This window comes from Dermochelys coriacea, chromosome 6 (genome assembly GCF_009764565.3).
Source record: "Dermochelys coriacea isolate rDerCor1 chromosome 6, rDerCor1.pri.v4, whole genome shotgun sequence".
Lineage (NCBI taxonomy): Eukaryota > Metazoa > Chordata > Testudines > Dermochelyidae > Dermochelys > Dermochelys coriacea.
Genome location: NC_050073.1, coordinates 22,469,729 through 22,496,227, shown reverse-complemented (window position 1 = coordinate 22,496,227; position 26,499 = coordinate 22,469,729). Strand labels below are relative to the sequence as shown.

Genomic DNA, 26,499 nt, shown 5'->3' with positions numbered 1-26,499 from the left:
CTGTCAGCGGATCAAGGGGAGAACTGTACAATCACAGATTTCATCCATCTGCACTCTAGAGAAGATCAGCAGGTACCATGTAATCTATAAAACACTGAACATCATTCACAACTCATCATGCGACTCATTCACAAACCAGATCAGCAGCCGCAGGACAACAACAACAAAAAGAGGAAAATGTGGCTTTGGAAAGCCCTCTGCCCCTTGAATTTCAGGGCCTGTACAAAGCCCTTGGAATGTAGGTAGGTAAAGCCTACTTTTTTATTTTATCAGCTGGTCACAACTTTCTGTCACAAACACCTTTTGATTTGAACTCGCTACTTAATGTTTGTGAGATTGAGAGAAGCATATCATGATGCTGGGTGCTGGTGGGAAGGTACACATATTGAGGGTCAAACTGCTGACCATAGCATCTTGCCTGAAAGAATACAGAATATTTTATATTCTGCAAGCTCCAGGGTGTCATTCATCTTTTCTATTGGCTTAAATTCTTCAGATCAGGGAAAGTGAAGAACTTCATGTTTGTTTTCTTAAAGCCTCTTTCATCAGGTAGATTTTCCGCAGGCTTACCTGGCTATAATTAAAAACCCAATCCTTTAATCATCTGTTTGTTGCCCAGAAGAGAAAGCTAGAGGGACAGACAGAGTATATATAATGTAAATCTTTCCTCCCAGAGGAAGTCTCTCGAATAATCCAGTAACAACTTGTTGCTTCCTGAAGCTGTGCAGTTGGAGATGCAATTTGTTTGAGAAGAAGAGATAAATTTAGTCAAGGGACCAGTTTGTCTGTGTGTGTAAATGTTCCCCCCCCTTTAATTTTAAAATCACATCTGGTGCTTAGATATCAGTTACTCGCCAGCAACTCCAGGTGCTTCATTTACCTAATCCTCATGCAGCATGTTCAGAGCAGATACAGTACTGTGCTACAAGCTTTCCAGCATCATGCCCTAGACCAGGGGTTCTCAACCTTTTTCTTTCTTTTTAACCCCCCCCCCCACCAACGTACTATAAAAACTCCACAGCCCACCTGTACCACAATAACTGATTTTCTGCATATAAAAGCCAGGGACAGCATTAGGGGTAGCAAGCATGGCAATTGCCCGGGGTCTCATGCCACAGGGGTCACCACAAAGCTACATTGCTCAGGCTTCGGCTTCAGCCCCAAGTGGCAGGGCTCTGAGCCCGGGCTTCAACCCCATGTGGCCGGACTTTGGTTTCTGCCCTGGGCCCCAGCAAGTCTAATGTTGGCCCTGCTTGGCGGCCCCCCTGAAACCTACTCATGGCCCCCAAGGGGGCCTCAGACCCCTGGTTGAGAACCACTGCCTAGACTTTCTCCATATACTGATATTTACAACTCTATAGAAAACTGGAGCCTAATAGCTTTCCTATCAGGCCAGCTGCAATCAATGGTGCAGTGTAAAATGACTCTCTGGAGAGAAAGGGGATAAAATTTACATCTCCAAGCAAAAATTCTCATAGAAGCCAGGTCTACACTACAAATTTGTGTTGGCATAGTTGTGTCGGTCAGGCACATGACTCATGATAGACATAGCGTACCAGCAAAAGCTCCTGCTGTAGATGTAGTTATACCAGCAAAAAAGTGTGCTTTTACTAGTAAAGCTTAATTTGCTCGGCGGGAGGGGGGAGAGAGGGGTGGAATATTCTATGCCAGCAAAAGCAGCTTTGCTGGTATAAACTGCATCCCCCCCAGAAGCACTTTGCCGGTATAGTATAAAGCACTCCTAGTGTAGATGTGCGCTCAGTAAATGTACTTTGAAGGAGGTTTTGTTCACATCTTTTCTGTGACGAGACCACTCTGAAATCAGAACCATTTTACATAGTCCTGGCTGAGAATGTTTGTGTGTTACTGAAGGCACTCCAAGCCCTTAACTAAATAGCCTACAGTGATCAGCTCTCTATGCCTACTGTAACATATTGTAGGTTTTAGGGAGTCTCCCTGACACTAGCTGAGTAGCGTGGAGGTAGCTGCTTGCAAAACTCTTGACCTCATTTCATTATCTTTGATCAGAAGTTCCTGTTTGGATTTATATTGGCATAACCACAAGTAATTACACATCATCAGGATATCACAACTTCCGTATTACTCTAGACCCCTGGATTTCTTCCATTAAGCTACCCGCGCTATTTTCACCTAATTGCCAGACCTCAGCAATTCCAGTTTTGGTCATATCTAGTTCCTGAGGGGCTGCTTCATCTCCCAGTCAAATAATTCTTTGTTTTCATTGTCTTTAAGACACTGCATTCCAGAACCCTCTTCTCATTTTCTGATCTGATTTCACTCTTCCTTTTCCCAGGCCTCAGCTTTCTCCCCCTTTCCTCTGTCACTTAGCTTTATTTTTCAGCTGCACAGCACTTTCCAATATCCTGTGCTATTAACCTGTGATCTTTGCTTAACTGGGAACAGATGTAGCTGAAAATAAGTTCTAAGCTGCCTTTAAAAAAAAAAAGTTAAAAAAACCCAAATTACCCTAGCTGTTAGAAACCATGATCCAAAGCCCAGTGAAGCCAGTGGAAAGACTTCTTCAATGAGAGATTGAGCAGGCCTACATAATGCTCTTTATTTGTAGATGTCAAAATTCTTCAGAAAAGAGGGTAAATATCATTACCTTCATTTCACAGGTGGGGCGACTGAAACACAGAACATTTAAGCAGCTTGCCCAAGGTCAAAATGTGGGCCAGTGGCAGAGCTTGGAACAGGACGAAGGTTTCCTTTCGTCCAGTGCCCTATCCACTACTCCACATTACTGAGGTTTTCTGGAGAGGACATTCCTGGGCCAGATCCTCAACTGGTGGAGCATCAAGTTACACCAGCTGAGGTTCTGGCTCTTGTAGCTGGACACCAGGGAAAAGTGGATGAGATAATTTGATACCTTAACTTATTCGTTGAGCCAATTAATGATATACAAGCTTCATGCCAAAGAGGTCTCTCTGATGGGTGTTGCTCTATGAGACATGGAACGTTTCTTTTGATCAGATTGCAAGTACTGGATTGGGGCACATTCCCTCATTAAGTTTTAGAAGATGCCTTTTTAAAATAAATCTATTTTGTTAACATTTTAAAGAAAAACTCGGAATAAAGATGCACCAGAGCCCTGGGCTATGGATTAAGAAAAGAGGGCCAATACATTAGAGATAATTTAAGGTACTATTGTATAGCGAGACAGTTGGATTTAAAAACATGGCCTGGAAGTGTGGCTTCTTAATAAGGCAAGAGAATCAGTAGTCCTCACAATAGCGCATCACTGAAGACAATGCTGGAATGAGACTTGTTGACCCTAGCCATTTGGCATGTGACTGGCTGTGTTTGTGTAACACTCATCTGACCCATTTGCAACAAACACAGTTTGAGTTCAGACTGCTGCCTTTCTGCTTTGCAACCAGGGCTGAACTGTACTTGCCTAAGTAGTTTATATCAGTGCATTGTGGGAAAATCATGACAGCTATCCTATAGTGTGGGAGAGAGTGCCCAGAGAACATTCACCAGCACAACCTGGGCCCATGCACTCTTTGATATTCTACAGCAGAGAGAGAGGGGGAAGGAAGGAAGTCTAGCCAAACTGGTTACACAGACTCACACGGTGTTGGGAGGGAATTCCCTTCTATATGGCAAAACAAAAGATGTGCCAAAGCAATTACAAGATGACAGCAGCGTACCAGACAATGGTTACTAACCAAGTATGAACCACATGGGACTGTGAGGACACAATCTGTGGTCGGAGCCAATCATGCCACCAACTGGATACAAGCTGCATTAAAACTTACAGTGTAAGGCCTCTGCTGAAGTTTTGTTCATTGGTAAAACCAATATGAGTGACGCTAAGGGGCAAAGTGAGTCAGACCACCACAGGCGAGGGAGGCTCCCTGGCTGCAGTTATGCTGCACAAGTTGTGTGTTTGGGGAGCCTGGACTCACAGGACTGTTGAAGGGATGCACCGCTCTTGCATAGCAGAGAAAATCTGGCACTACAGAGGCTCCCTGTGAACCAAGGAGCAGTTGAAGATATGACAAGATTCTGATCAAGGCTTTAAATCTACTTACTAAGTGGCAGGGATGGAAAGGGGCTAGTACAGTCCTCCCACTGCCACAGGAGTGCTGCAGGTCTCCATCAGGCTCCAAGGAATAGCTCTGCATCTGCTCTACAACCTTGGAAGGAGAATTCTGTTCTCCCCTGGGCTAGGCACTGGGTCCCTGGATGTGGCCCTATGGGTATGTCTACACACTGTTTTCAAACCTGTGGCAGTGAGTCTGAGAGCCTGGGTCCACAGACTTGGGCTTGTGCTATGGCTCTACAAACTGCTGTGCAAAGATACGGGCTCAGAGTTGGAAACTGGGGTAGGGGATGGCTTTCAGAACCCAAGCTCCAGCCTGACCCGTGACTTCAGAGTGCTGGTTACACAGCTATTTTTAGAGCATTAGACCAAACCCCGGTAGCCCAACTCTGTAGACCTGGGCTCTGAGACTAGCTGCGGCAGGTTTTGAAATACAGTGTCAGCATACCCTAAGTGGCCATGCTGTGATTCAGTGGCACTAAATCCAGTTTGGATCTTTGGATCTGTTCTTTGAAGCAGCATTACAGTATTCAGGGAGGCTCTCATTCATACTGACTAGTCAGCTGTTCACTAACTGCTCTGTAACATTCACTTTCATGGCTTGAACAATCTACCTACACTGAGGTGATATACGTATTACTTACCAGCTGGTCAGCTTTGTGCTTGTCTAGGAGAACTGGGAATCACACTGTCCAATTCAAATGCAGATGTACCCTGAGTGGCTCTGCATTGCTCTTTTAGAGGTAGGCAGCAAGAGAAATATTTTCTGTAAAATATCCTCCCCCCAGATTGACATAAGGCTATTTTTGACAGGTTTCAGAGTAGCAGCCGTGTTAGTCTGTATTCGCAAAAAGAAAAGGAGTACTTGTGCCACCTTAGAGACGAACAAATTTATTTGAGCATAAGCTTTCGTGAGCTACAGCTCACTTCATCGGATCCGATGAAGCGAGCTGTAGCTCATGAAAGCTTATGCTCAAATAAATGTGTTTGTCTCTAAGGCTATTTTAAAATCTCCTTTCCTAATGCTTTAGGCCAGTGCTTGAACTGGATGAGTGATGCCAAGATGGGGTATTTATTTATGCCTCCACTTCTCACTTGCTGCAGGCTAAAAAAGGGAGAAATGTTTGAAGAAAAAAAAAAAGACAGCATAAACAGTTGGAATATAATATCTTGAGGTAGGGGGAGGGGAAGGAAGAGGACCCTATCAGTTTTTGAAAGGATTGGTGGCAATAACCATCACTCCCTGTGGGAGGTGATGCGGGGGCAGAACCATCATTTTTTGTGTGGAAGAAAAATATCAGTATTGCCAACCAAAAGGATTAAAAAACCAGGGGTCAAGACCTCTAAAGTCATGGGATTTGCTTAAAAACCTTGAGTTTAACATTAATTCTTTTTATTTGCCTTCCAGATTTTGAGTCGTGATCATGGGAGACTTTAACTTCCCAGATATAGACTGGAGGACCAGTGCTAGTAATAATAATAGGGCTCAGATTTTCCTAGATGCGATAGCTGATGGATTCCTTCATCAAGTAGTTGCTGAACCAACTAGAGGGGATGCCATTTTAGATTTAATTTTGGTGAGTAGCGAGGACATCATAGAACAAATGGTTGTAGGGGACTATCTTGGCTCAAGTGATCATGAGCTAATTCAGTTCAAACTAAATGGAAGGATTAACAAAAATAAATCTGCAACTAGAGTTTTTGATTTCAAAAGGGCTGACTTTCAAAAATTAAGGAAATTAGTTAGGGAAGTGGATTGGACTGAAGAATTTATGGATCTAAAGGTAGAGGAGGTCTGGGATTACTTTAAATCAAAGCTGCAGAAGCTATCGGAAGTCTGTATCCCCAGAAAGGGGAAAAAATTCATAGGAAGGAGTTGTACACCAAGCTGGATGAGCAAGCATCTTAGAGAGGTGATTAAGAAGAAGCAGAAAGCATACAGGGAGTGGAAGATGGGAGGGATCAGCAAGGAAAGCTACCTAATTGAGGTCAGAACATGTAGGGATAAAGTGAGACAGGCTACAAGTCGAGTAGAGTTGGACTTTGCAAAGGGAATTAAAACCAATAGTAAAAGGTTCTATAGCCATATAAATAAGAAGAAAACTAAGAAAGAAGAAGTGGGGCCGCTTAACACTGAGGATGGAGTGGAGGTTAAAGATAATCTAGGCATGGCCCAATATCTAAACAAATACTTTGCCTCAGTCTTTAATAAGGCTAAAGAGGATCTTAGGGATAATGGTAGCACGACAAATGGGAATGAGGATATGGAGGTAGATATTACCATATCTGAGGTAGAAGCGAAACTGAAACAGCTTAATGGGACTAAATCGGAGGGCCCAGATAATCTTCATCCAAGAATATTAAAGGAATTGGCACCTGAAATTGCAAGCGCATTAGCAAGAATTTTTAATGAATCTGTAAACTCAGGAGTAGTACCAAATAATTGGAGAATTGATAATATAGTTCCTATTTTTAAGAAAGGAAAAAAAAGTGATCCGGGTAACTACAGGCCAGTTAGTTTGACATCTGTAGTATGCAAGATCCTGGAAAAAATTTTGAAGGAGAAATTAGTTAAGGACATTGAAGTCAATGGTAAATGGGACAAAATACAACATGGTTTTACAAAAGGTAGATCATGCCAAACCAACCTAATCTCCTTTTTTGAAAAAGTAACAGATTTTTTAGATAAAGGAAATGCAGTGGATCTAATTTACCTAGATTTCAGTAAGGCATCTGATACCGTGCCACATGGGGAATTATTAGTTAAATTGGAGAGGATGGGGATCAATATGAACATCAAAAGATGGAGAAGGAATTGGTTAAAGGGGAGACTGCAACGGGTCCTACTGAAAGGAGAACTGTCAAGTTGGAGGGAGGTTACCAGTGGAGTTCCTCAGGGATCGGTTTTGGGACCAATCTTATTTAATCTTTTTATTACTGACCTCGGCACAAAAAGTGGGAGTGTGCTAATAAAGTTTGCAGATGATACAAAGCTGGGAGGTATTGCCAATTCAGAGAAGGATCAGGATATTATACAGGAGGATCTGGATGACCTTGTAAACTGGAGTAATAGTAATAGGATGAAATTTAATAGTGAGAAGTGTAAGGTTATGCATTTAGGGATTAATAACAAGAATTTTAGTTATAAGTTGGGGACGCATCAATTAGAAGTAACAGAAGAGGAGAAGGACCTTGGAGTATTGGTTGATCATAGGATGACTATGAGCTGCCAATGTGATATGGCTGTGAAAAAAGCTAATGCGGTTTTGGGATGCATCAGGAGAGGCATTTCCAGTAGGGATAAGGAGGTTTTAGTACCATTATACAAGGCACTGGTGAGACCTCACCTAGAATATTGTGTGCAGTTCTGGTCTCCCATGTTTAAAAAGGATGAATTCAAACTGGAGCAGGTACAGAGAAGGGCTACCAGGATGATCCGAGGAATGGAAAACTTGTCTTATGAAAGGAGACTTAAGGAGCTTGGCTTGTTTAGCCTAACTAAAAGAAGGTTGAGGGGAGATATGATTGCTCTCTATAAATATATCAGAGGGATAAATACAGGAGAGGGAGAGGAATTATTTCAGCTCAGCTCCAATGTGGACACAAGAACAAATGGGTATAAACTGGCCACCAGGAAGTTTAGACTTGAAATCAGACGAAGGTTTTTAACCATCAGAGGAGTGAAGTTTTGAAATAGCCTTCCAAGGGAAGCAATGGGGGCAAAAGATCTATCTGGTTTTAAGATTCTACTTGATAAGTTTATGGAGGAGATGGTATGATGGGATAATTTTGGTAAAGTAATTGATCTTTAAATATTCAGGGTAAATAGACCAAATCCCCTGAGATGGGATATTAGATGGATGGGATCTGAGTTACCCAGGAAAGAATTTTCTGTAGTATCTGGCTGGTGAATCTTGCCCATATGCTCAGGGTTTAGGTGATCGCCATATTTGGGGTCGGGAAGGAATTTTCCTCCAGGGCACATTGGAGAGGCCCTGGAAGTTTTTCGCCTTCCTCTGTAGCATGGGGCATGGTTGACTTGAGGGAGGCTTCTCTGCTCCTTGATGTCTTTGAACCATGATTTAAGGACTTCAATAGCTCAGACATAGGTGAGGTTTTTCATAGGAGTGGGTGGTTGAGATTCTGTGGCCTGCTCTGTGCAGGGGGCCGGACTAGATGATCAGAATGGTCCCTTCTGACCTTGGTATCTATGAATCTATGAATCATATTTTGAAACTTTTCACTGCAGCCAGGGTATTCTGGTGGCATTGTGGGAATATTGGCTACCGCAGGCTCTGCAGACCCAGGTTCTAGGCACCAGGTCCTTACAGGACTATATTTTAGGGACCGAGCAGCTAAGCAGCAGTTCTGCAGAAAAGGACCTAGGGGTTACAGTGGATGAGAAGCTGGATATGAGTCAACAGTGCGCCAAGAAGGCTAACAGCATTTTGGGCTGTATCAGTAGGAACATTGCCAGCAGATCAAGGGACGTGATCTTTCCCCTCTATTCGGCATTGGAGAGGCCTCATCTGGAGTACTGTGTCCAGTTTTGGGCTCCACATTACAAGAAGGATGTGGAAAAATCGGAAAGAATCCAGTGGTGTGCAACAAAAATGATTAGGGGGTTGGAGAACATGACTTATGAGGAGAGGCTGAGGAAACTGGGATTATTTAGTCTGCAGAAGAGAAGAATGAGGCGGGATTTGATAGCTGCTTTCAACTACCTGAAGGGGGGTTCCAAAGAGGATGGATCTAGATTGTTCTCAATGGTACCAGATGATGGAAGAAGGAGTAATGGTCTCAAGTTGCAGTGGGGGAGGTTTAGATTGGATATTAGGAAAAACTTTTTCACTAGGAGCGTGGTGAAGCCCTGGAATGGGTTACCTAGGCAGGTGGTGGAGTCTCCTTTCTTAGGAGTTTTTAAGGACAAAGCCCTGGCTGGGATGATTTAGTTGGGGATTGGTCCTGCTTTGAGCAGGGGGTTGGACTAGATGACCTCCTGAAGTCCCTTCCAACCCTGATGTTCTATGAAAGCTAGAAACTACTTAAAAAAACCCTGTAACCCTGAGATTCTCCTGCAGTCACAAGACTCCAGGAGCCGAGGCTTTAAGAAAGACCTCAGATATCACGAGGCTCACAATAAAATTACAAGAACTGGTATTGCTGCATCTGATTGCATTTTGGGGGCTGGCTGGATGGATAAGGGCCATACCATCACTTGCTTCCCTCCCGCAAATCTGCACCCTTCTCTCGCCCCTGCGTGTGTGTGGAATGTGTGCTAAGAACATAGCAAACCACAAATGCTGTTCTCTTCCCAGTAAACCAGATGCTTTATTGTTTCTGAGACACAATGGGGTGTGTGTGTTTGGCTTTCCTTATAACTAAACCATTTTGTTTTGAATATACACAGAGAGATTTAAAGTAAACACGGCTTGATTTCCGTCCCACCCGCCATTCATTTCTGTGATATCAACATCTACCTTTCTACTCCATCCCTTGAAAATGAACAAAGCACAGGTCCATAGATCCTACATATGGATAAAAGGGAGTCTCCTGTATCATCTTTAATCTGCAGAGCTCATCAAAGCAAGTTAGATGACATTTTATAGAGAGCAAAATAAGGAATCTAATCTGCAGCTGAGGATCAAACCAATGTGGTTTACTGAAAAGTACATTACATTTGTTATGAATAAAGCTTTAATTTACTCAATGAAGTAGGGAGTCCATTCAGCAGTTATTCATCAGCATTCATTCATTTAGAGAGGTGGAATTCACTTGCACCTTAATAACACACATATGCCTATAGTATCAACCAGCATTATACCACAGAAACAAATATATCTGAAATGCCAATCTAAAGAAAGGTGTAAGTACACAAACAAAAGGGCTCTGCTGGACAGACATCACACCTGCAATAAACTCAATAGAAAGTAATTAAAAAAAATAACTCCATTATGGCCACTGTCTACATCAGATACCTTTGGACTGTTTTATTTAAAGACCTGATCTGAACAGAAAACACAATTCTTGCTAAATATCAGCATATTTTAGGCCAGATTCTCAGGTGGTAGAGCTACACAGGTTTATATCAGCTTAAGATTTGGTCCCGCTTACCTAAAACTTGTAAAAGTAAGCTACAAAGTAAAAAAATAAAACATGAGTTGTTCCTAGATTTATGAACAGGATTCTTCTACTAATCAGGCTGGTGGAGGGGTGGGTTGGGAAAGCACAGGAATCAGTTTTAACATGATTTTCTTGCTTCCCTAGAGAATTTTCCTGGTGCTTTTGGCTCAATGCCAATATCCCACAACGGGACATCACAAAAAAATGAAGTCTCACTGCAGCCCACAAAACCCATGGTATTTGTGATGTACAGAAGGATGCATTCAAGGATACATTCAATGAAGCAGCATAGTTCCATTTCATGGATGGGAAAATAATTACCAAAAAGGAGGATTAAACATAATTTCAGTTAAAAAATTAATGTCTGCAAATACTTATTGGGTATAGCGTTTACTAATAGACATGGTCTTATTGGCTTTGGTGGGACTATGCCTGATTATTAAGCACTATAGCCAGCAGTAATTATTTGCAGGACCAGATCCTTGGTTAGCATAAAAATCCAATTATTATCAGGATTAGAAATACAGTGGCACCTAAAGACCCCAACCAAGACTGAAGCCCAATTATCATAAGCACCATGAAGACACACAGTGATAGACAGTCCCCGCTGCCAAAGGACTTGCAATCTAAATAGACAAAAGAACTATCATGGCTATTTTACACTACCACCATTTTACAGATAGGGAAACTGAGGCACAGAGCAATTAAGTTACTTCTCCGAAGTTCCACACGAATGGTGTGGCAGAGCCAGGAATTGAACTCTGATTTCCTAAGCCCCAGTTCAATGCTTTAAACCCAAGATGATAATTTAGGGTAGAACTTAACTCTCATTTTTACCTATAAACTAACTGCTGATATTTCTGCAGTTGCTTAAGTCTCTTCCTCTTTTCTGAGAAAACTTTGGTACAGTACACTATCGTTCGATTTTGTCCCCTTTACCAACTAGCATAGCTGAATCTTCCCATTTCTTCACTCTCCTCTCCTACTGGCTTTATTCCGTTAACAAGTTCTCCCTTATTACAGGGTTTGTAATGCACTAGTCAGTCATGCTCATTTTCACAGAGTAGATAGGGTTCCTCTCTCAGTATTCAAGGCCCCTATAAAAATACTGGGTCAGATCATCCACTGGCGTAAGCTGGCAGAGCTCTGCTGAAGTAAATGGAGCTCCACCAATTTATACAAACTAAGGGTGTGGCCCATTGAGTTTAGAACAAGAGCTACACTTTTGCTGTAGGACAATGTGTCAGTTCAACACTGGACTGTGTCCGTGGCCTAAAACTCAATGACAAAAGTTGTCAAGTGGAAGAATGTTTTCCAGAGACACTCCATTCTCGACAACTATCGGAAAGTGCGGAAGAAATGCTTATTTATAATTATTTTCTAGGTTCCAGACAAATGATCTAGTCAGTGCCCTCCACAGCCGAGAATTACATTTCACAAGTATTACCCAAAATGGTTTTAATGGTAATCCTCTGCCTGAAGCAATCTGAATGTACTGCAGCAGAAAAGGTGATGAAGTGCATGATTAGATACTAGCTTGGAAGCAGGTGAGACTTTCTTCAGTTTACCTGGTGGATCAGTTTTCTGGAGGTTTTGCAGGTCTTGGCAAAGTCTTGCCTGCTATGGGCTGTGTGTCTTAGGGCTAGCCTACACTAGAAGCGCTATATCTGCGCAGCTGCACCAATGACGCTCTATGCCGATGGGAGAGCGCTCTCCCGTCAGCATCAGTACTCCACGTCCACTAGAGGTGCATGCTATGTTGGCAGGAAAGCATCTCCCACCAACATAGCACCAGTGTGGACAGCGCTTAGGCCGCTGTAACTGGCGTTGCTCAGGGGGGTGTCTTTTTCCACACCCCTGATTGACATAGGTTATATCAACATAAGTGATAGCATAGACCTGCCTGTATGCGCTAATTGAATCTAGCTAAAAACTGGAGATTCTTCTGAGAGCACTTGGCTGCTACATGACAGATACAGCAGGTCTGATTATATTGTCACGTCCACTTACCATTTGAAGGATACCAAAATATGACATGAGATATCCAGTCTGTGCTGCCTCCAGCCCAAAGAAATTCATAGAGATGATGGAAAACATAATCAGGAACAAACCTACAGAGTGTATTAAAAAGAAAATATCTTCAAGGGGTTTCAAAATATATTTACAGGGCAAGTAAAGGGCCAGACCCTGCTTAGTCACCATTGATGTAAGGACAGTGGAGTTGCTCTGCATTAATGCTGAATGCAGACAAGCAGACAAATATACTTTGGGTTTTTAAAAAAAAAATCTTTAACCATTTCAACTATTACCTTTAAAAATGTAACACTGAGGAAGTTAGATACAACCATGCTGATTAGTGGAAGCAGTTTGCATGGTTTTATTAGGCCAGACATGCTAACCTTTAGGATAGCACAAGAAACAAATTTTTTGTTCAGGCAAGATTGTAACCAGGGGATAATTCCTTATTCCTTTTGCCTAACTTCAGATTTTCACCATTGGATTTGGGGTCCCAGAAAGCGTCTAGGGACAAGAGATTAAATACAGTGGTTTCACTGTGCACAGGGTGAATGACTTAATTGGCATGGGGAGTTTATGTCTCTCATGCATCTCTAATGTTGTCAGCACAGAGAGGCAGTCAAAGAAGCATGGATGGCCTCAGGCCACAGTGGCCTGCTTTTCAATTACTGTATTTTATATATATATATACACACACACACACACACACACCCCCTACCTATCTACAGACCATTGACCAACAGCTACAGCAGATCCCAGCTATAGCAGAAGGATTTTGCCCACATTTCCTGTGACGCTGAGAAGGATTATAATTATCTGTCTATAATGCTGTATACTCACAGGGGTTCATTTTGTCCACCTGTTACAAGCATACAACTAGATTATTTTCACTTGTAGCTTTAGAGGCATTTAGACAGGGAAATATATTTTTCAATGGAAGTCCACAAAAAGGAGATGTTAACTAAAGGCTATTTTGTACAGAGCATACTGTCACACATATTAGACCAGTTCCTCAGTGGGTGTAAATCAGTGGAACTACACCAATTCACTCCAAATGAACATCTGGCCTATTGGCCACATCAGATCATAACTTTTCCAGTGCTCTGTCTTGGCCGACCAACAGAACTAAGATGGCTGCTGAAGTTCCATCCACTGTCCACCTTGCACTGCTTGCGATGTAAAGCTAGACAGTATATTTAACAGCTATTGGCTAGCATTATTGGTGGGGAGAGAGGTGTGTTCACTATGGCCAGAATTTTCAGTGGAGCTGAGCACTCACAGTCAGGGCCAGACTTCCAGAAGACATTTTTTAAAACTTAAAAAACTGATCTTTATTTAGGTGCCTACTTGGGAGCTGAACTGCTTTGAAAATCTGGACCAAACTGTGGCTACTGAGCCCTTGAAAATCTGTCTGTGACCTCTTTTGAAAATCTGGTCCAAGCAGGACAAGTGATGAGTCTTGCACAGTGGAAAGTGTACACATGGCTTGAGACACTCAATAAAAACTGGGAAATTTGGGATAACATTTTAAAAAGCAACTAAGTGACTTAGGTTCCTAAGTCCCATTTTCAAATGTGATTTGGGCACTTAGGAAACTAAGTCCCATTGACTTTCCATGAGATTTAGGCCTATGATGTGGTTTGGGGTGTCTCAATTTTGGGGTTCCTAACACACCTTAAAGGGGCCTAGATTTCAGAAAGTGCTGAGCATCCATCCTCTGAAAATCGGGCTTTTCTAAAGGGTCTCAAGTTGGGCACCCAAAAACTGAAGCACCAAAAATCACTAGTCACTTTTTAAAATCTTGGCCTAAGTTCATAAATCCATTTTGGAAATGTGATTTAGACTCTTACGTAATGACCTAGAGCTAAATTTTCAAAGGTATTTAGGTGCCTAAACATGCAGATAGGCAAACAGTGGGATTTTCAATAAGTGCTGTAGTCCCTTTGATTTTAAATGGGAGTTAGGTGCCCAGGTGCTTTGCAAAATCCTACTGGAGCCTATCCGCATGCTTAGGCACCAAAATATCTTTGAAAATCTGGACCGTAAGACACTTTTGAACATTTTACCCTTGGTCTGTTTTGCTTTCTCTCTCTTTTACATACTCCATTTTAATGGGGCATTCTCTCCCCCCTTACCCCTCCCTGCTTAAATTGAGAATGAAGCAGTGAAATACCCCACCTTGTTCTTAGACTGGCAGATAGGCTGATATAGTTTGGGTACCTCTAATAGTGGGACTATCTGTCCATCACCACCCAGCCTTAAATTTACCTCACTTAGGAAGGTACTTATTATCCCACACAAGTTAATTTTAGTGAGTAACCACTGCTGACTTGCCTCTATATACATTAGAAACTTGTTTACAATGTAAATAGAAGCAGGTCTGTAATTTAGATGAATTAACTAATAAAATTATAAAAAGAAAAGGAGCACTTGTGGCACCTTAGAGACTAACAAATTTATTTGAACATAAGCTTTCGTGAACTACATGAAGTGAGCTGTAGCTCACGAAAGCTTATGCTCAAATAAATTTGTTAGTCTCTAAGGTGCCACCTAATATAATTATATGGTTGCAGTAGTGAGATGAAGATAAATGAGAGTTTAGCCTCAAGCAGTGAGGTGTGAATAAGTGGACAACAGCCAAATCGCCTCAGGCTGTAATCACCTGGTCAGTAACTTGATGCGAGACCTGAAAAGTGAAGTCACGTGTTGCTAGAGATTTAATAGGTAGAGCTCTTCTGTGTTATCCAGCTACTTTCCCAGTGTGGCACTGTGCTTCTGGAGGGACAGTCTTTCCGATGAAACATAAGATGAGACCCTGGCCACTCAGGATTGTTAAAAGTTTCCATGATATTTTTTTTAAGTGTTAGAATATTAGCCACTGTGTCCTGTCCAAATCCCATCTTAATTAATTGTATTTTGCCTACCTAACATTTCCCCTTTAGTTTTTGAATAGCATTGTTATTCTTTGTTTTCCCCTGTAAACATGGTACATTGCTGCTTGTTCCATCCCATAGGATGATGCATGTTGGCCGTGGGTGACTAATACTGAGATATAAAGTGCATCTTGGGATTCTTTTGGAAAAAAACTGCTAAATGTGGTACATATGAGCCATTATGTTGCAGATTGTACAGAATTATAGCCTCAGGGTTACAGAGTGACATTTTAAGGAATCTCCTTAAAAATATTACTTTACAATCCTGCTTGTTTTGTAAAACAGACTAATTCTATGAATTTTCCATTAGGCGAGTGTAGTTAAAGGCAAATAATATTTTTGGAAGAGTTAAGGGAATTGCATTTTTCCTTTGGCCTTACTTGCATACTGTTCTTTTCTCCAGTGGGTTTTCTTTGGACAGGGGTGTTAGGTTGCACAGAACTCAGCATCTCCAGTCAATGCCAAGTGCATGCAAAAAGAGAAATGTAGAAATCCCTTACTTAGAAATCCTTCACAGATTCCCATACAAGACAGTGAGTCTTGTTTCTTATGTTACCAGGACACTTTCCAGGGAATAGTAAAAACATTTTATCAAGCCCAGACAGGCTGAAATGCCATCTTTGTCTTTCAGCCACTCCTAGTAATTCTGCTTTGACATGCAAGTTAAGTTTAATGTTACTTAGACATCAAGAATCATTTTTAAAAGGGCCTCCTCCTTTTTTGAGAGTTTGCAAAAGTTGTGCACACATCCACCTAACACAGTTCCTGTATCCATAAATTGGCACTTTCCCAATGTCTTTAGGCACACAAAAGTGAAGCCTTGAAATTGCGTGGTCCAGAGGGATGGTACCGATCATTTGCACACTTAGCAAAAAGAACCCTCAAGAGTCTCCAAGTGAAAAAAGCACACCAGATTATTCCTGAGTTCCGGGCCTGTCCCCTACACAAGATTGTGACCACTGCATTAAATTCTGACCCTCTCCTTATGTCTCAAGTAGTAGGGTGAGCAGATTCTTTGTACATGCACAGGGGGGCCAGCAGCTTCCTGACACAACATATGGGAGGAGAAAGGGTTGTACCATTCCGCCAGGAGGGGGAATATACATTAATAAGCAGCACAGTCAATAGTAGGGGAAGTCATAAGAGCTGTCAGTTCCCCTATACATATGTATAAATGAATGCAGCCAGTAATGAATGAATTCTGCTGGTCCAGCAATCTCTCTTCTCATTGTTGAAAATGTATCTTTATTTTCTTATTATTTTATTTGTATTGCAGCAATGTCTAGAGGCCCCAACTGAGGTCAGATTCCCATTGTGCTAGGTACTGCACAAACAGTCTAGCCCAGTCTCTGAGCTGAAGAACTTACAGACTAAATAGACAAGACAAACAAAGGATAGAAGAGATAAAGTTTCCTTATCCCCATTTTACAGATGGGGAACTGAGGTAGAGATAATACATGATTTGCCCAGGGTCACTCAGAAAACCCGTGGCAGGAAATTTGTTATAAATTCAACTTCAGATTTGGACCCTATATAACTGTGAGTGGCCTGTGTTGGAATATGCAATGCTGAATATGGAATAGCTTCAGAAGAAAAAAAAATAGTCCTGCTTCCTTTCTCCTTCATCAATGACCAAATATAAAGGGCTTTCAGATACACATGAAAAGCAAATCTACTGGATTTATACTTGTCATTTTAAATACTGCGATGATCACAGAGAATTACCTGTAGGGAGTCCGGAAAGGACCTTGATTAAGAACACTTCCTTTACTCCCGGAAGCTTCAGCAGGTGTAGGATTTCTTTGAGACTAAACACACTGCTGGACTGCGATGTGCCTATGAAAATGACGGACAGAATAATAGTCTATTTACAAGGACTAGAAGAAGGAAACAATAAACGATATATTATCTTATTACACTCACAACCAACTCTCTACAGGGAAAATTTCTTCCTTCTTCTCTGCATCATGGTTCTCCATTGCCTGTTTGGGTTTGGTTCTATGTGCATGGAACCCCACTAGTCAGGGCGACGTTGATGTGCAGAGCAAAAGCAGAATATCCAATAGACATGTGCAGTGTGGGTCAGTGACAGGCAGAGCTGATTGGAGAGGACAATGCTGCATATGATTCAAAAACCTATAGCCCTTTCCCTTTTAGCATTCCCTCCAGCCTTTATAATTGGTCACATGGTGGGACATTCTCATGACATTTCCACCTTCTCACCTGTCCCAAATCTTTTTTTATTTTAGCTTCACATAGATTTTCCAAGTTGTATCACAATTAATACAACTTGGAAAATGTGTGTGAAGATTGCACATAGAACCAAAGTCTGAAAGACGGTGCACCATAAAATACCACACAGAAATACATGACAAGGTCTGACACGTTTAAAGAAAAGATAACCCAGGCCAGATCTTCAGCTCATATAAATCAGCCTTAAGCCATCAAAGTCACTGATGTATAGCAACTGAAACTCCACCCTTGACACTACTGGCCAAGATGCTGTCCACTCTATAATCCACCATGCACAGAACTCCCATTCCAGCCAAGGGGAATTTCGAGTGTGGAGGTCTTGCACACTGGGCCTTTTATGCACAATAATCCCCTTGCTAGAGTCACCTATGTACAGTAGGGAATCGGTGCTCAGGATGGAGCTTCAGGCTGAGCTGTAAATATTCTTGGTTTTGTGGCCTTCATGTTATCTGAAGAGTTTACTGGAACGTAATCCATGTGGTTGAAATTATTGTTTTTGCATTAGTAGGTTTTAAAAAAAATCCTCTGAAGAGAGTTTCTGTGATTTGGCACAGCGGACTAGTGAAGGTATAGGACTGAGCATTAAGTAGAGAAAACTAAGTTTAACGGGGTAGTAGAGGCTGGGTGAATGTCAGTGGACAATTGAGCACTTCTGCAAACAAACTGGGTTGCAGCTGTTACAGCGATGGCAATTTCCTGCAATATCCTGGACAAACCTTACTGGATTAAGTGAAACCTTATTCAATTACGTTTAAGTATCTTAGAAGTTCATTGCAGTCACAAGTGCAAATGTTTATGTATAATTGTGGGATTGTATGCCATATCTCTAGGGGGGAAACATGAATACTGTAAACCCTAAGAAGTGTTATGAGCTTCAAAGGACTCTTTAAAACAGGGGTAGGCAAAATTTTTGGCCTGAGGGCCACATCTGGGTATGAAAATTGTATGGCGGGCCATGAATGTTTACAAAATTGGGGTTGGGGTGCAGGAGGGGGTGAGGGCTCTGGTTATGGATGTGGGCTCTGGGATTGGGCCAGAAATGAGGCGTTCAGGGTGGGGGAGGGGGTTGGAGTGTGGGAGGGGGACTGAGGGTTCCGGCTCGTGGTGAGGGCTCTGGGGTGAAACTGGGGATGACGTGTTTGGGGTGTAGGAAGGTGCTCCAGGCTAGGACTGAGGGTTTGGAGTCTGGGAGAGGGCTCCAGGCTTGGACAGGAGATTGGGGGATGGGCATGGGGGGCAGTGTGTGGGCTCCGGCTGGGGGTGCAGGCTCTGGGGTGCAGGAGGGTGCTCCGGGCTGGGATCGAGGGGCTTGGAGGGCGGGAGGGAAATCAAGGCTGGGGCAGGAGTTTGGGGCATGGGAGGGGCTGAGAGGTCAGGCTCCGGGAGGCGCTTACCTCAAGCAACTCCTGGAAGCAGTGGCATGTCCCCCCTCCAGCTCCTAAGCGGAGGCACAGTCAGGTGGCTCTGCGCACTGCCCCCTCTGCAGGTGTTGCCACAGTTCCCAGCCAATGGGAGCTGCGGGGGCAGCGCTTGGGATGGGGGCAGTGTGCGGAGCCCCCTGGCTGCCCCATGCATAGGAAGCTGGAGGGGGAAAATGCTGCTGATTCCAGGAGCTGTGGCACATGCGCGAGGAGCGGCCCCTAACTCCTGGCAGGAGTGTGCGAGTGGGGAAGCCCCAGACCCCGTTCCTCAACAGGAGCTTGAGGGCCAGATTAAATTGGCTGGCGGGCTGGATGTGGTCTGCGGGCCATAGTTTGCCCACACCTGCTTTAAAACAATCTGCCAGATAAGAATGAACTTCTAGTCGAGTGGGTTTCCTATGAAATACATAGGAGGAGTGGAATGCAAATTACCACAACTGAACCCAACCTTTCGAAGCTACGCCCTGAGGAGAAATCTATTGTCTGCTGATTCCGTTTCCAGGGTCCCAAGGATACAGGCCCAAACTGTATAAAGGAGCGAATCACAGATTCATAAGGGTTCTTGTTCTGCTTTTGTAGCTACAGGAAAACCCACGTTGGGTTTGAGGGACAGACTCCTACCACAGTCCTTGTTGGGGTGAACTCATTAGTACGCGTGTAGAGTGTTGTTATTTTAAGAATAAATGTGCTTACTTAGTGCCCTCATGACTGTGGGCAACTGCACAGTTTATAGCCACTGAAGAGAAAGCAAAGCAGACTGCTTAGGGAGCCTGCATGCTGGGGAATAGTCAGACAACAGTTCAGCTTGGAAAAACCCCAGTCAGGAGAGAGAGAGAGACATAGGTCTCCGCCCAAGCAGAGGGTGACAACTAAGAAGTCGGGACTCTAAAAGTGGGTGCCCTTGCTGGCTTATGAGAGAGAAATCCCAGGTGCAATTGCCCCGAACTGTTTGAGCAGCCAAGTTGCACAGCAGATGATAATGGCACAAGCGTAGGTCTCTAGAAATCTGCGTTCAAGCAGTGAATTGGTCCCAAGTGAACACCAGTTTGATGGTTTCGTCATCATTGCCAGAAAAACCCTTCTCATTTGATACATGCTTCGCACCATGGCCATGTCTTTTCAGATGAGGGTGAGGGATCAGCACTCAGCATTTAAAACTGCCTAGCTACATTCCTATAGCGCTGAAAAGTTGCCAGAAAAAGTAAACACTCACGCTGCTGCGTAGCTTGTTCCTCCAACTTTGGTTTGGTGTGAGCAGGGATACAGGTCATTACTATCACTGCACTTATGAGACTTGCCACTACCGCAAGATACGACGGAAAGTACATGCTGTGAACAGAAAGAGCAATTAAGATATACATATCATGGACTGAATTGCACAGGACTAACGCTGTGATCCTACAAGCACTTAGGCATGTGCCTAACTTTACCCATATGAATAATAGTAATAGTCCCAATGAAGTCATGGTGAGTAAGGCTATGCATGTGCTTAAGTGTTTTCGGGACTGAGGCCTTATTTGAGTGCTCATGATCTGACCATGTAATTCCTTCAAAGATGGATTTTAGTGTAAACCATGTTACAGCAGTGTATTAATAATTGGCATTAACACAGTGCTTTTTTAATTTGTAAAGCTCAGAAAAAATTGCTTTCTTGGCAAAGCTGCTTAGAGATCCTCAAATGAAACAACTGAATTGTTAATTATGATCAATCCAATCCCACAGTGGGCCAAATTCTGTCACCTTTATTAACATCGAGTAGTGCCTTATTCTGCAAGGACCCCACCTGATTACAGTGGGAATCCTCCAGGAGGAAGATCCTACTCAACAAGAGTAATGGTGGCAGAATCTAGTCCAATGAGTACACCAAAGCTAGGACACTACATATGCAAAACCACTAGATAGGATCCATGTAAGATGACAAACATCATTTTAAAAAAACCAACCCTCTATTTATCTTAGGGTAACCATTTTGTCACATACTGACCAGAAACGGGTATCCACCTTTGATTGATACCCTATCTCATCTCTTAAGATACCCACAACTAAAAGGCTCCCAGCGAGTGAAATAAAGCAAAACTATTTTCCACTCAACCACCAATGGCCTAAGTTATTGTTATTTTGGATCTGCCCGTATATTGCTGGGATGTGGGATGTTGTTAATAGATCAGGGACTACTCCCCAGCGGTTCTCACAACAAATGTTTTGGTGGTCTCAGAGTGTGGCTACCAACTCTTGCTGGAGGCCACTCTGACATTTTCCCCTAAAATACTTAATTAACTTTTGGCAAAACAAATAAATATGCACATGTACATGTCCAACTCATTGGAATTGTATGTAGGGTTTTTTGCAGACTCAAAAATAAAAATAATGTATAGTTGTCTCTATTCTTTACTGGACCTAAACAGAATAGAAACACAAATCAGGTGCTTTGCATGTTCTTGTCTTGTTTCTTTTGATTTTTTGGTGCCTTTTTTTTTTTAAAAGACTTTCTAGCTACTAAGTTTGTACATTAATATCACTTTTCACAGCAGATTTACTCACTCCCGGCAAGCCTGGGGACAAATTAAATCCTAAATGGAGAGGTTAGTATGCAGGCAGTGGGGGCCAGGGGCGATGGGGCACTGGGGGAGACAGTGGGATCCAGGGGTGATGGTGGGAGTTGGTGAGCTCAGGGCCGGAGCCCACCACCACGCAGCTGGGGAACGGAGCCTGAAGCCCTGTGGCTGGAGCTTGCCACCCACCACTCCAGGGCTGAAGCCCGACCTCACTGCTTCCGAAAAGGTGGCAAACTCATTGGCTGTCTGCTCCTCCAGCTTTTGTATCTCCATGGGGGGGGGGGACAACCACTACTGGCGGCCCCAGGGGAGGGGCCGTTGCTTTGCTTCCCACCCCCAATCATCGGCCAGGAGACTGTAGCCACAAGAAAAGGCCCTAGTGGCCACACCCAGCCACCGTGGCCGCATTTGAGAAATGCTTTAGACAGCTTTGTGTGGCTGGGGAAGGACAGTGTTGATTATTATCATTTTGAAGTCAACAATACTTGCTTAAGCACCACTTAAGCTCTCAGAAGAGAAGATGAAGAGGTGACTTGAGATTGATCTTTAAGTAACTGTGACGGGTTGGATCACAGAGACCCCCTTGGGACTGCCACCTGATGTGCTGAGACTACCTCTGAGCCTGTTTTCCCTGGCAGCTTGGGACTTCAGTACCCTGCCTTGTTGAGCCAGACACACTAGCCTGCTGCAAACACAGACCCAGGTCTGAATCATGTCCCCCAAAAGCTGTCGACTTAACAGAAAATGGCTTAGAAAGTGCTCCTCTCTCTAGCACCCAGATACCCAGTTCCCAATGGGGTCCAAACCCTGAATAAATCTGTTTTACTCTGTATAAAGCTTATACAGGGTAAACTCATAAATTGTCTACCCTGTATAACACTGATAGAGAGATATGCACAGCTGTTTGATCCCCGAGGTATTAATTACTTGCTCTTAATTACTTAATAAGCAAAAAGTGATTTTATTAAGTAGGATTTAAGTGGTTCCAAGTAATAACAGACAGAACAAAGTAAATTACCAAGCAAAATAAAATAAAACATGCAAGTCTAAGCCTAATACAGTAGGAAACTAAATAGAGGTAAATCTCACCCTCAGAGATGTTCCAATAAGCTTCTTTCACAGACTAGATTCCTTCCTAGTCTGGGCCCAATCCTTTCCCCGGTACAGTCCTTGTTTCAGCTCAGGTGGTAGCTAGGGGATTTCTTATGACTGCAGCCTCCTTTGTTTTGTTCCACCCCCTTATATACCTTTGGCACAAGGCAGGAATCTTTTGTCTCTTTGCCCCCACCTCTTTTGCCCTCTTTGCTCTTTTTGTCTCTTTTGTCCCCACCCCTCCTTCTAAATGGGAAAGCACCAGGTTTAAGATGGATTCCAGTACCAGGTGACATGGTCATATGTCCTGTGGGACCGCAAGACTTCGTTCTTCATGGCCTGACTCACAGGAAGGCTTGCAAGTAAACAGAGCCATCTATAGTCAATTGTCCTTGTTGATGGGAGCCATCAAGATTCTAAACCACTATTAATGACCCACACTTTGCATAACTACAGTAGGACCTCAGAGTTACATTTTATATTCCTAATTTCAGATACAAGAATGATACATTCATACAAATGCATCCGATGAAGTGAGCTGTAGCTCACGAAAGCTTATGCTCTAATAAATTTGTTAGTCTCTAAGGTGCCAAAAGTACTCCTTTTCTTTTTGCGAATACAGACTAACACGGCTGCTACTCTGAAACAAATAGGATGAACATACTAAGTAGATTATAAGATTTGTAATGATTCCTTACAAGAAGCCTTTTGCACGAAGCATATTCCAGTTATATTATATTCACAAAAAGAAAAGAAAGACTTGTGGCACCTTAGAGACGAACAAATTTATTTGAGCATAAGCTTTCGTGAGCTACAGCTCACTTCATCGGATGCATTCGATGAAGTGAGCTGTAGCTCATGAAAGCTTATGCTCTAATAAATTTGTTAGTCTCTAAGGTGCCACAAGTACTCCTTTTCTTTTTGCAAATACGGACTAACATGCTGCTACTCTGAAACCTGTCATTATATTCACACACATTAGTACATTTTCATAGAATCATATGGAGTATAACGTCACAGTAACTTCATAGGGAGAAGATTTCTGATACTAGAGGGCTCCTTAATCTATCAGACAAAGGCATAATAAGTGACTGGAAGCTGAATCTAGATTAATTCAGGTTAGAAACAAGGTGCTAAATTTTTAACAGTAAGAGTAATTAACCTCTGCAACAATTTACCAAGGGATATGGTGGATTCTCCATGATTTGAAGTCTAAGTCAAAACTGGATGTCTAAAACATATGCTCTAACCCAACCACGAGATGTAGGCTTGATGCAAGATTTTCATCCAGTAATTCCATGGCCTGTGTCATACAGGTGGTCAGTGTCACTAGATGATCACCAGGATCCCTTCTGGCCTTGGAAACTAGGAAAACAGAGATTAACTGATGCAATGGCATTGCGCTGGCCCTCTGAACAGGAGTGACTGTCACCCTAGATCACTTTTCAGGTTCTGTAATAGTCTACATAGACTTACACATGAATTGTACGAAGCGAGACTCATCCATAATAACTGGAATATTCTGCAAACGAGAGCCAAAAAGACATGAAGTAGCCGTAATTTGCAAAGCATGCCTTTTTATGATGGTGTAGATAGCCACCCTAATGCCTAGTTATTGCTGATGTCATGAGATATCAGCAATAACCATGAGCTCCTTCACAGAATAATGAGCTGTACTAATTGTATAAGTCTCAGGTCTTTTCCTAGACAGACAAAAGTGTGGCCTGAATAATTCTGAGAGCTTGCATTGTTATTATTAAAATTAAAAAATGGGACAGCTCAATGTATTCATTTGAATCCTTGAAATATCATCAAAGAACAAATTCTACATAGGCATTACTGTAGATAGCAACTGCACAAATAAAAGAAATCTTTTAGTTCAGTATTTATTAATTATATCAAGCTTAAATAATATCTTCATGTAAACAGACATACCGCAGAGAGTTACACTGACTTTATTATGTCAACCAGTTCTCCTGGACCACAAAATCAAACATTTGCTGTGTTAAGATTTTAGCAAGAGATTTTATAAGATCCTGTTTGCCAGTGTTTCATTTTCAAGTTCCAAACAAGATTCAAGGCAGGTACCAGTCAGTAAAAATGGAGGATTTCCCTCTGAAAATCAAGTAAACAAAGTACTAAACCAACTCAAGCACCAAATCTACCCACCAATTCTTTGCCATGATGATGGGGTGACCCCCCCAAAACAAAAACAAACCCCTAGAGATTTTACACACCAGCATCCCCCACCCCTCAAAAAGTGACTTGCCTTAAGGAAACGAGTAAATGGAATTGTACAAGGCTAAACTCAATGATTTCAGAGTTCTGTAGCAAAAACTGAAAACTCATTCAGGAAAATATAAAGCTCGGGAGTAAAATTATCCAAAAGTACCTAAGTCACTTAGATGCTTCTGAAAATATCACCCTCAAATCATAACTTCTTTCTGGCACTTTATTATTTAATTTTCCAAGTATCTTTTCCCTTTTTTAAAAAAAATGGCGAAGATACACCATTCTTGTTGATAGCTACATTATTTTTTCTCATGTGGAGGGAATGGATTCCATAATCGTAGCTAACATATTTCTTTAGCGCATTATAATGCATCTCACATTATTTTCCTTATACAAAGTAAGATTTTTTTTTAAAAGAGAAAGTGAGTTCAGTGCCCATGAAGACTGGCAGATCGACAGATCAAGAGATTGAACTCTTTATGTAGTTATATTGATTTTAATTAATAAATCAATAGATTTCTAAATTTTCAGAAAATTCATTTGATAAGCACTTTAATTTTGGGGAGGATAGGCCGCATTCTTCATACATAACATAACATGAACTCAACTTTGACTACGGAGCCATGACTGGCATCTCCAACATAAGATATACTGAAAGACATTAGCTTTGAAAGCTTCCCCTACCCACACCATTAACTCAACCCTGACCAAGAGGAACCTGGTGATGTCTTCTAGAGGAGAAAAGAGCAGAGCAGTTTCAGAGCCCATTCAACCCTTACCTTCTCCAATGAAACCAACAACAGTGATGCCAGTTGTAGTGATTGGGCATTAGAAGCCAGGCTGAGATCCACAAACTCATTTCACATAAGTCACAAAACAGCCATCAGATGATAACTACCTACAGTTTTTACCAATCTGAGTGGTCTTTAAACTGGTGACCCAGAGATGAAAGACTTAAATATCTTGTTACCTAATTCCTAAGTGCCTAAATTTAAGCATTTAAATAAGTGGGCTAATTTTTTGATGTACTATGAATCTATTGATCTCACTAGGAACTGCAGCTGCTCCATTCTACTGAAAAATTAGGCCCCTTATTTAGGTGCCTCGATAGGGATTTGGGTGCCGAAATCCACACATTTGAAAAAGTTGGGCATAGTTCCTTTCACCAGTGTTTTGTACCCTCAGAATCAGAGTTGACATTTCAGCTCCAAAGAGCTTATTCTCTAGAGTTCTGATCCTGCTCCACAAAAGTCAATGGAAGTTTTGCCACTGACTTCAGTGTAGCTGGATCGGGTTATTTCTATATGAGAACATTCCAGTGAGCACACTGTAAATATGTGGACTGATAAAGTAGATAGTTTAGACCAGGGATCAGCAAGCTTTTTCAGAACTGGACCTCATTTTAATAGAGCAATTGTCGGCCAGGCCACTTCCCCTTCCATTCCATGATCTCACAGTCTGTCTCCCCTTCCCATTCACAATCCAACCATATACCTGTATCAACTTCCACAATTGGTTTAATGGAAAAGTGAGACAAGGAACATAATGTATTTATAGCTGCGTTTTGTTGCAATTTAGCAACTGGAGATAAATTTGAAAACAGCACCATGGGACATGCCAGCACTCCATGGACCATGCAGAGCCCATTTTGGGTACCTCTGGATCAAAAAGATAAACATGAGTGACAGCTCTCTTTGTGGAGAGAACACAGGGTCTGCTCAGAATTATGAAAATAAGAAACAAAACACAAGGGAAAGTTCTGGCTGTAGCCTTAGATTTTTCCAGAATGAATTTTTCGGCTTGCT

The 26,499-nt window shown here is 42.3% G+C and overlaps 1 protein-coding gene across 4 annotated transcripts in view; it reads right to left on the bottom strand.

The window, feature by feature from the left end:
- The window catches only part of SLC22A18 (solute carrier family 22 member 18), a 112,778-nt gene that overhangs the window by 24,509 nt on the left and 61,770 nt on the right, over positions 1–26,499 (bottom strand). For all 4 annotated transcript variants that reach the window (XR_006281875.1, XM_038408087.2, XM_038408085.2 and 1 more), the window contains 3 exons: positions 20,029–20,144; positions 16,867–16,977; positions 12,203–12,303 (listed from right to left, as the gene is read on the bottom strand). Coding sequence is in view for 3 of the 4 variants with exons in the window: in XM_038408087.2 (XP_038264015.1) it covers positions 12,203–12,303; positions 16,867–16,977; positions 20,029–20,144 (328 nt within the window). In the remaining variant the exon portion in view is untranslated. The remainder of the gene's footprint in view (positions 1–12,202; positions 12,304–16,866; positions 16,978–20,028; positions 20,145–26,499) is intronic.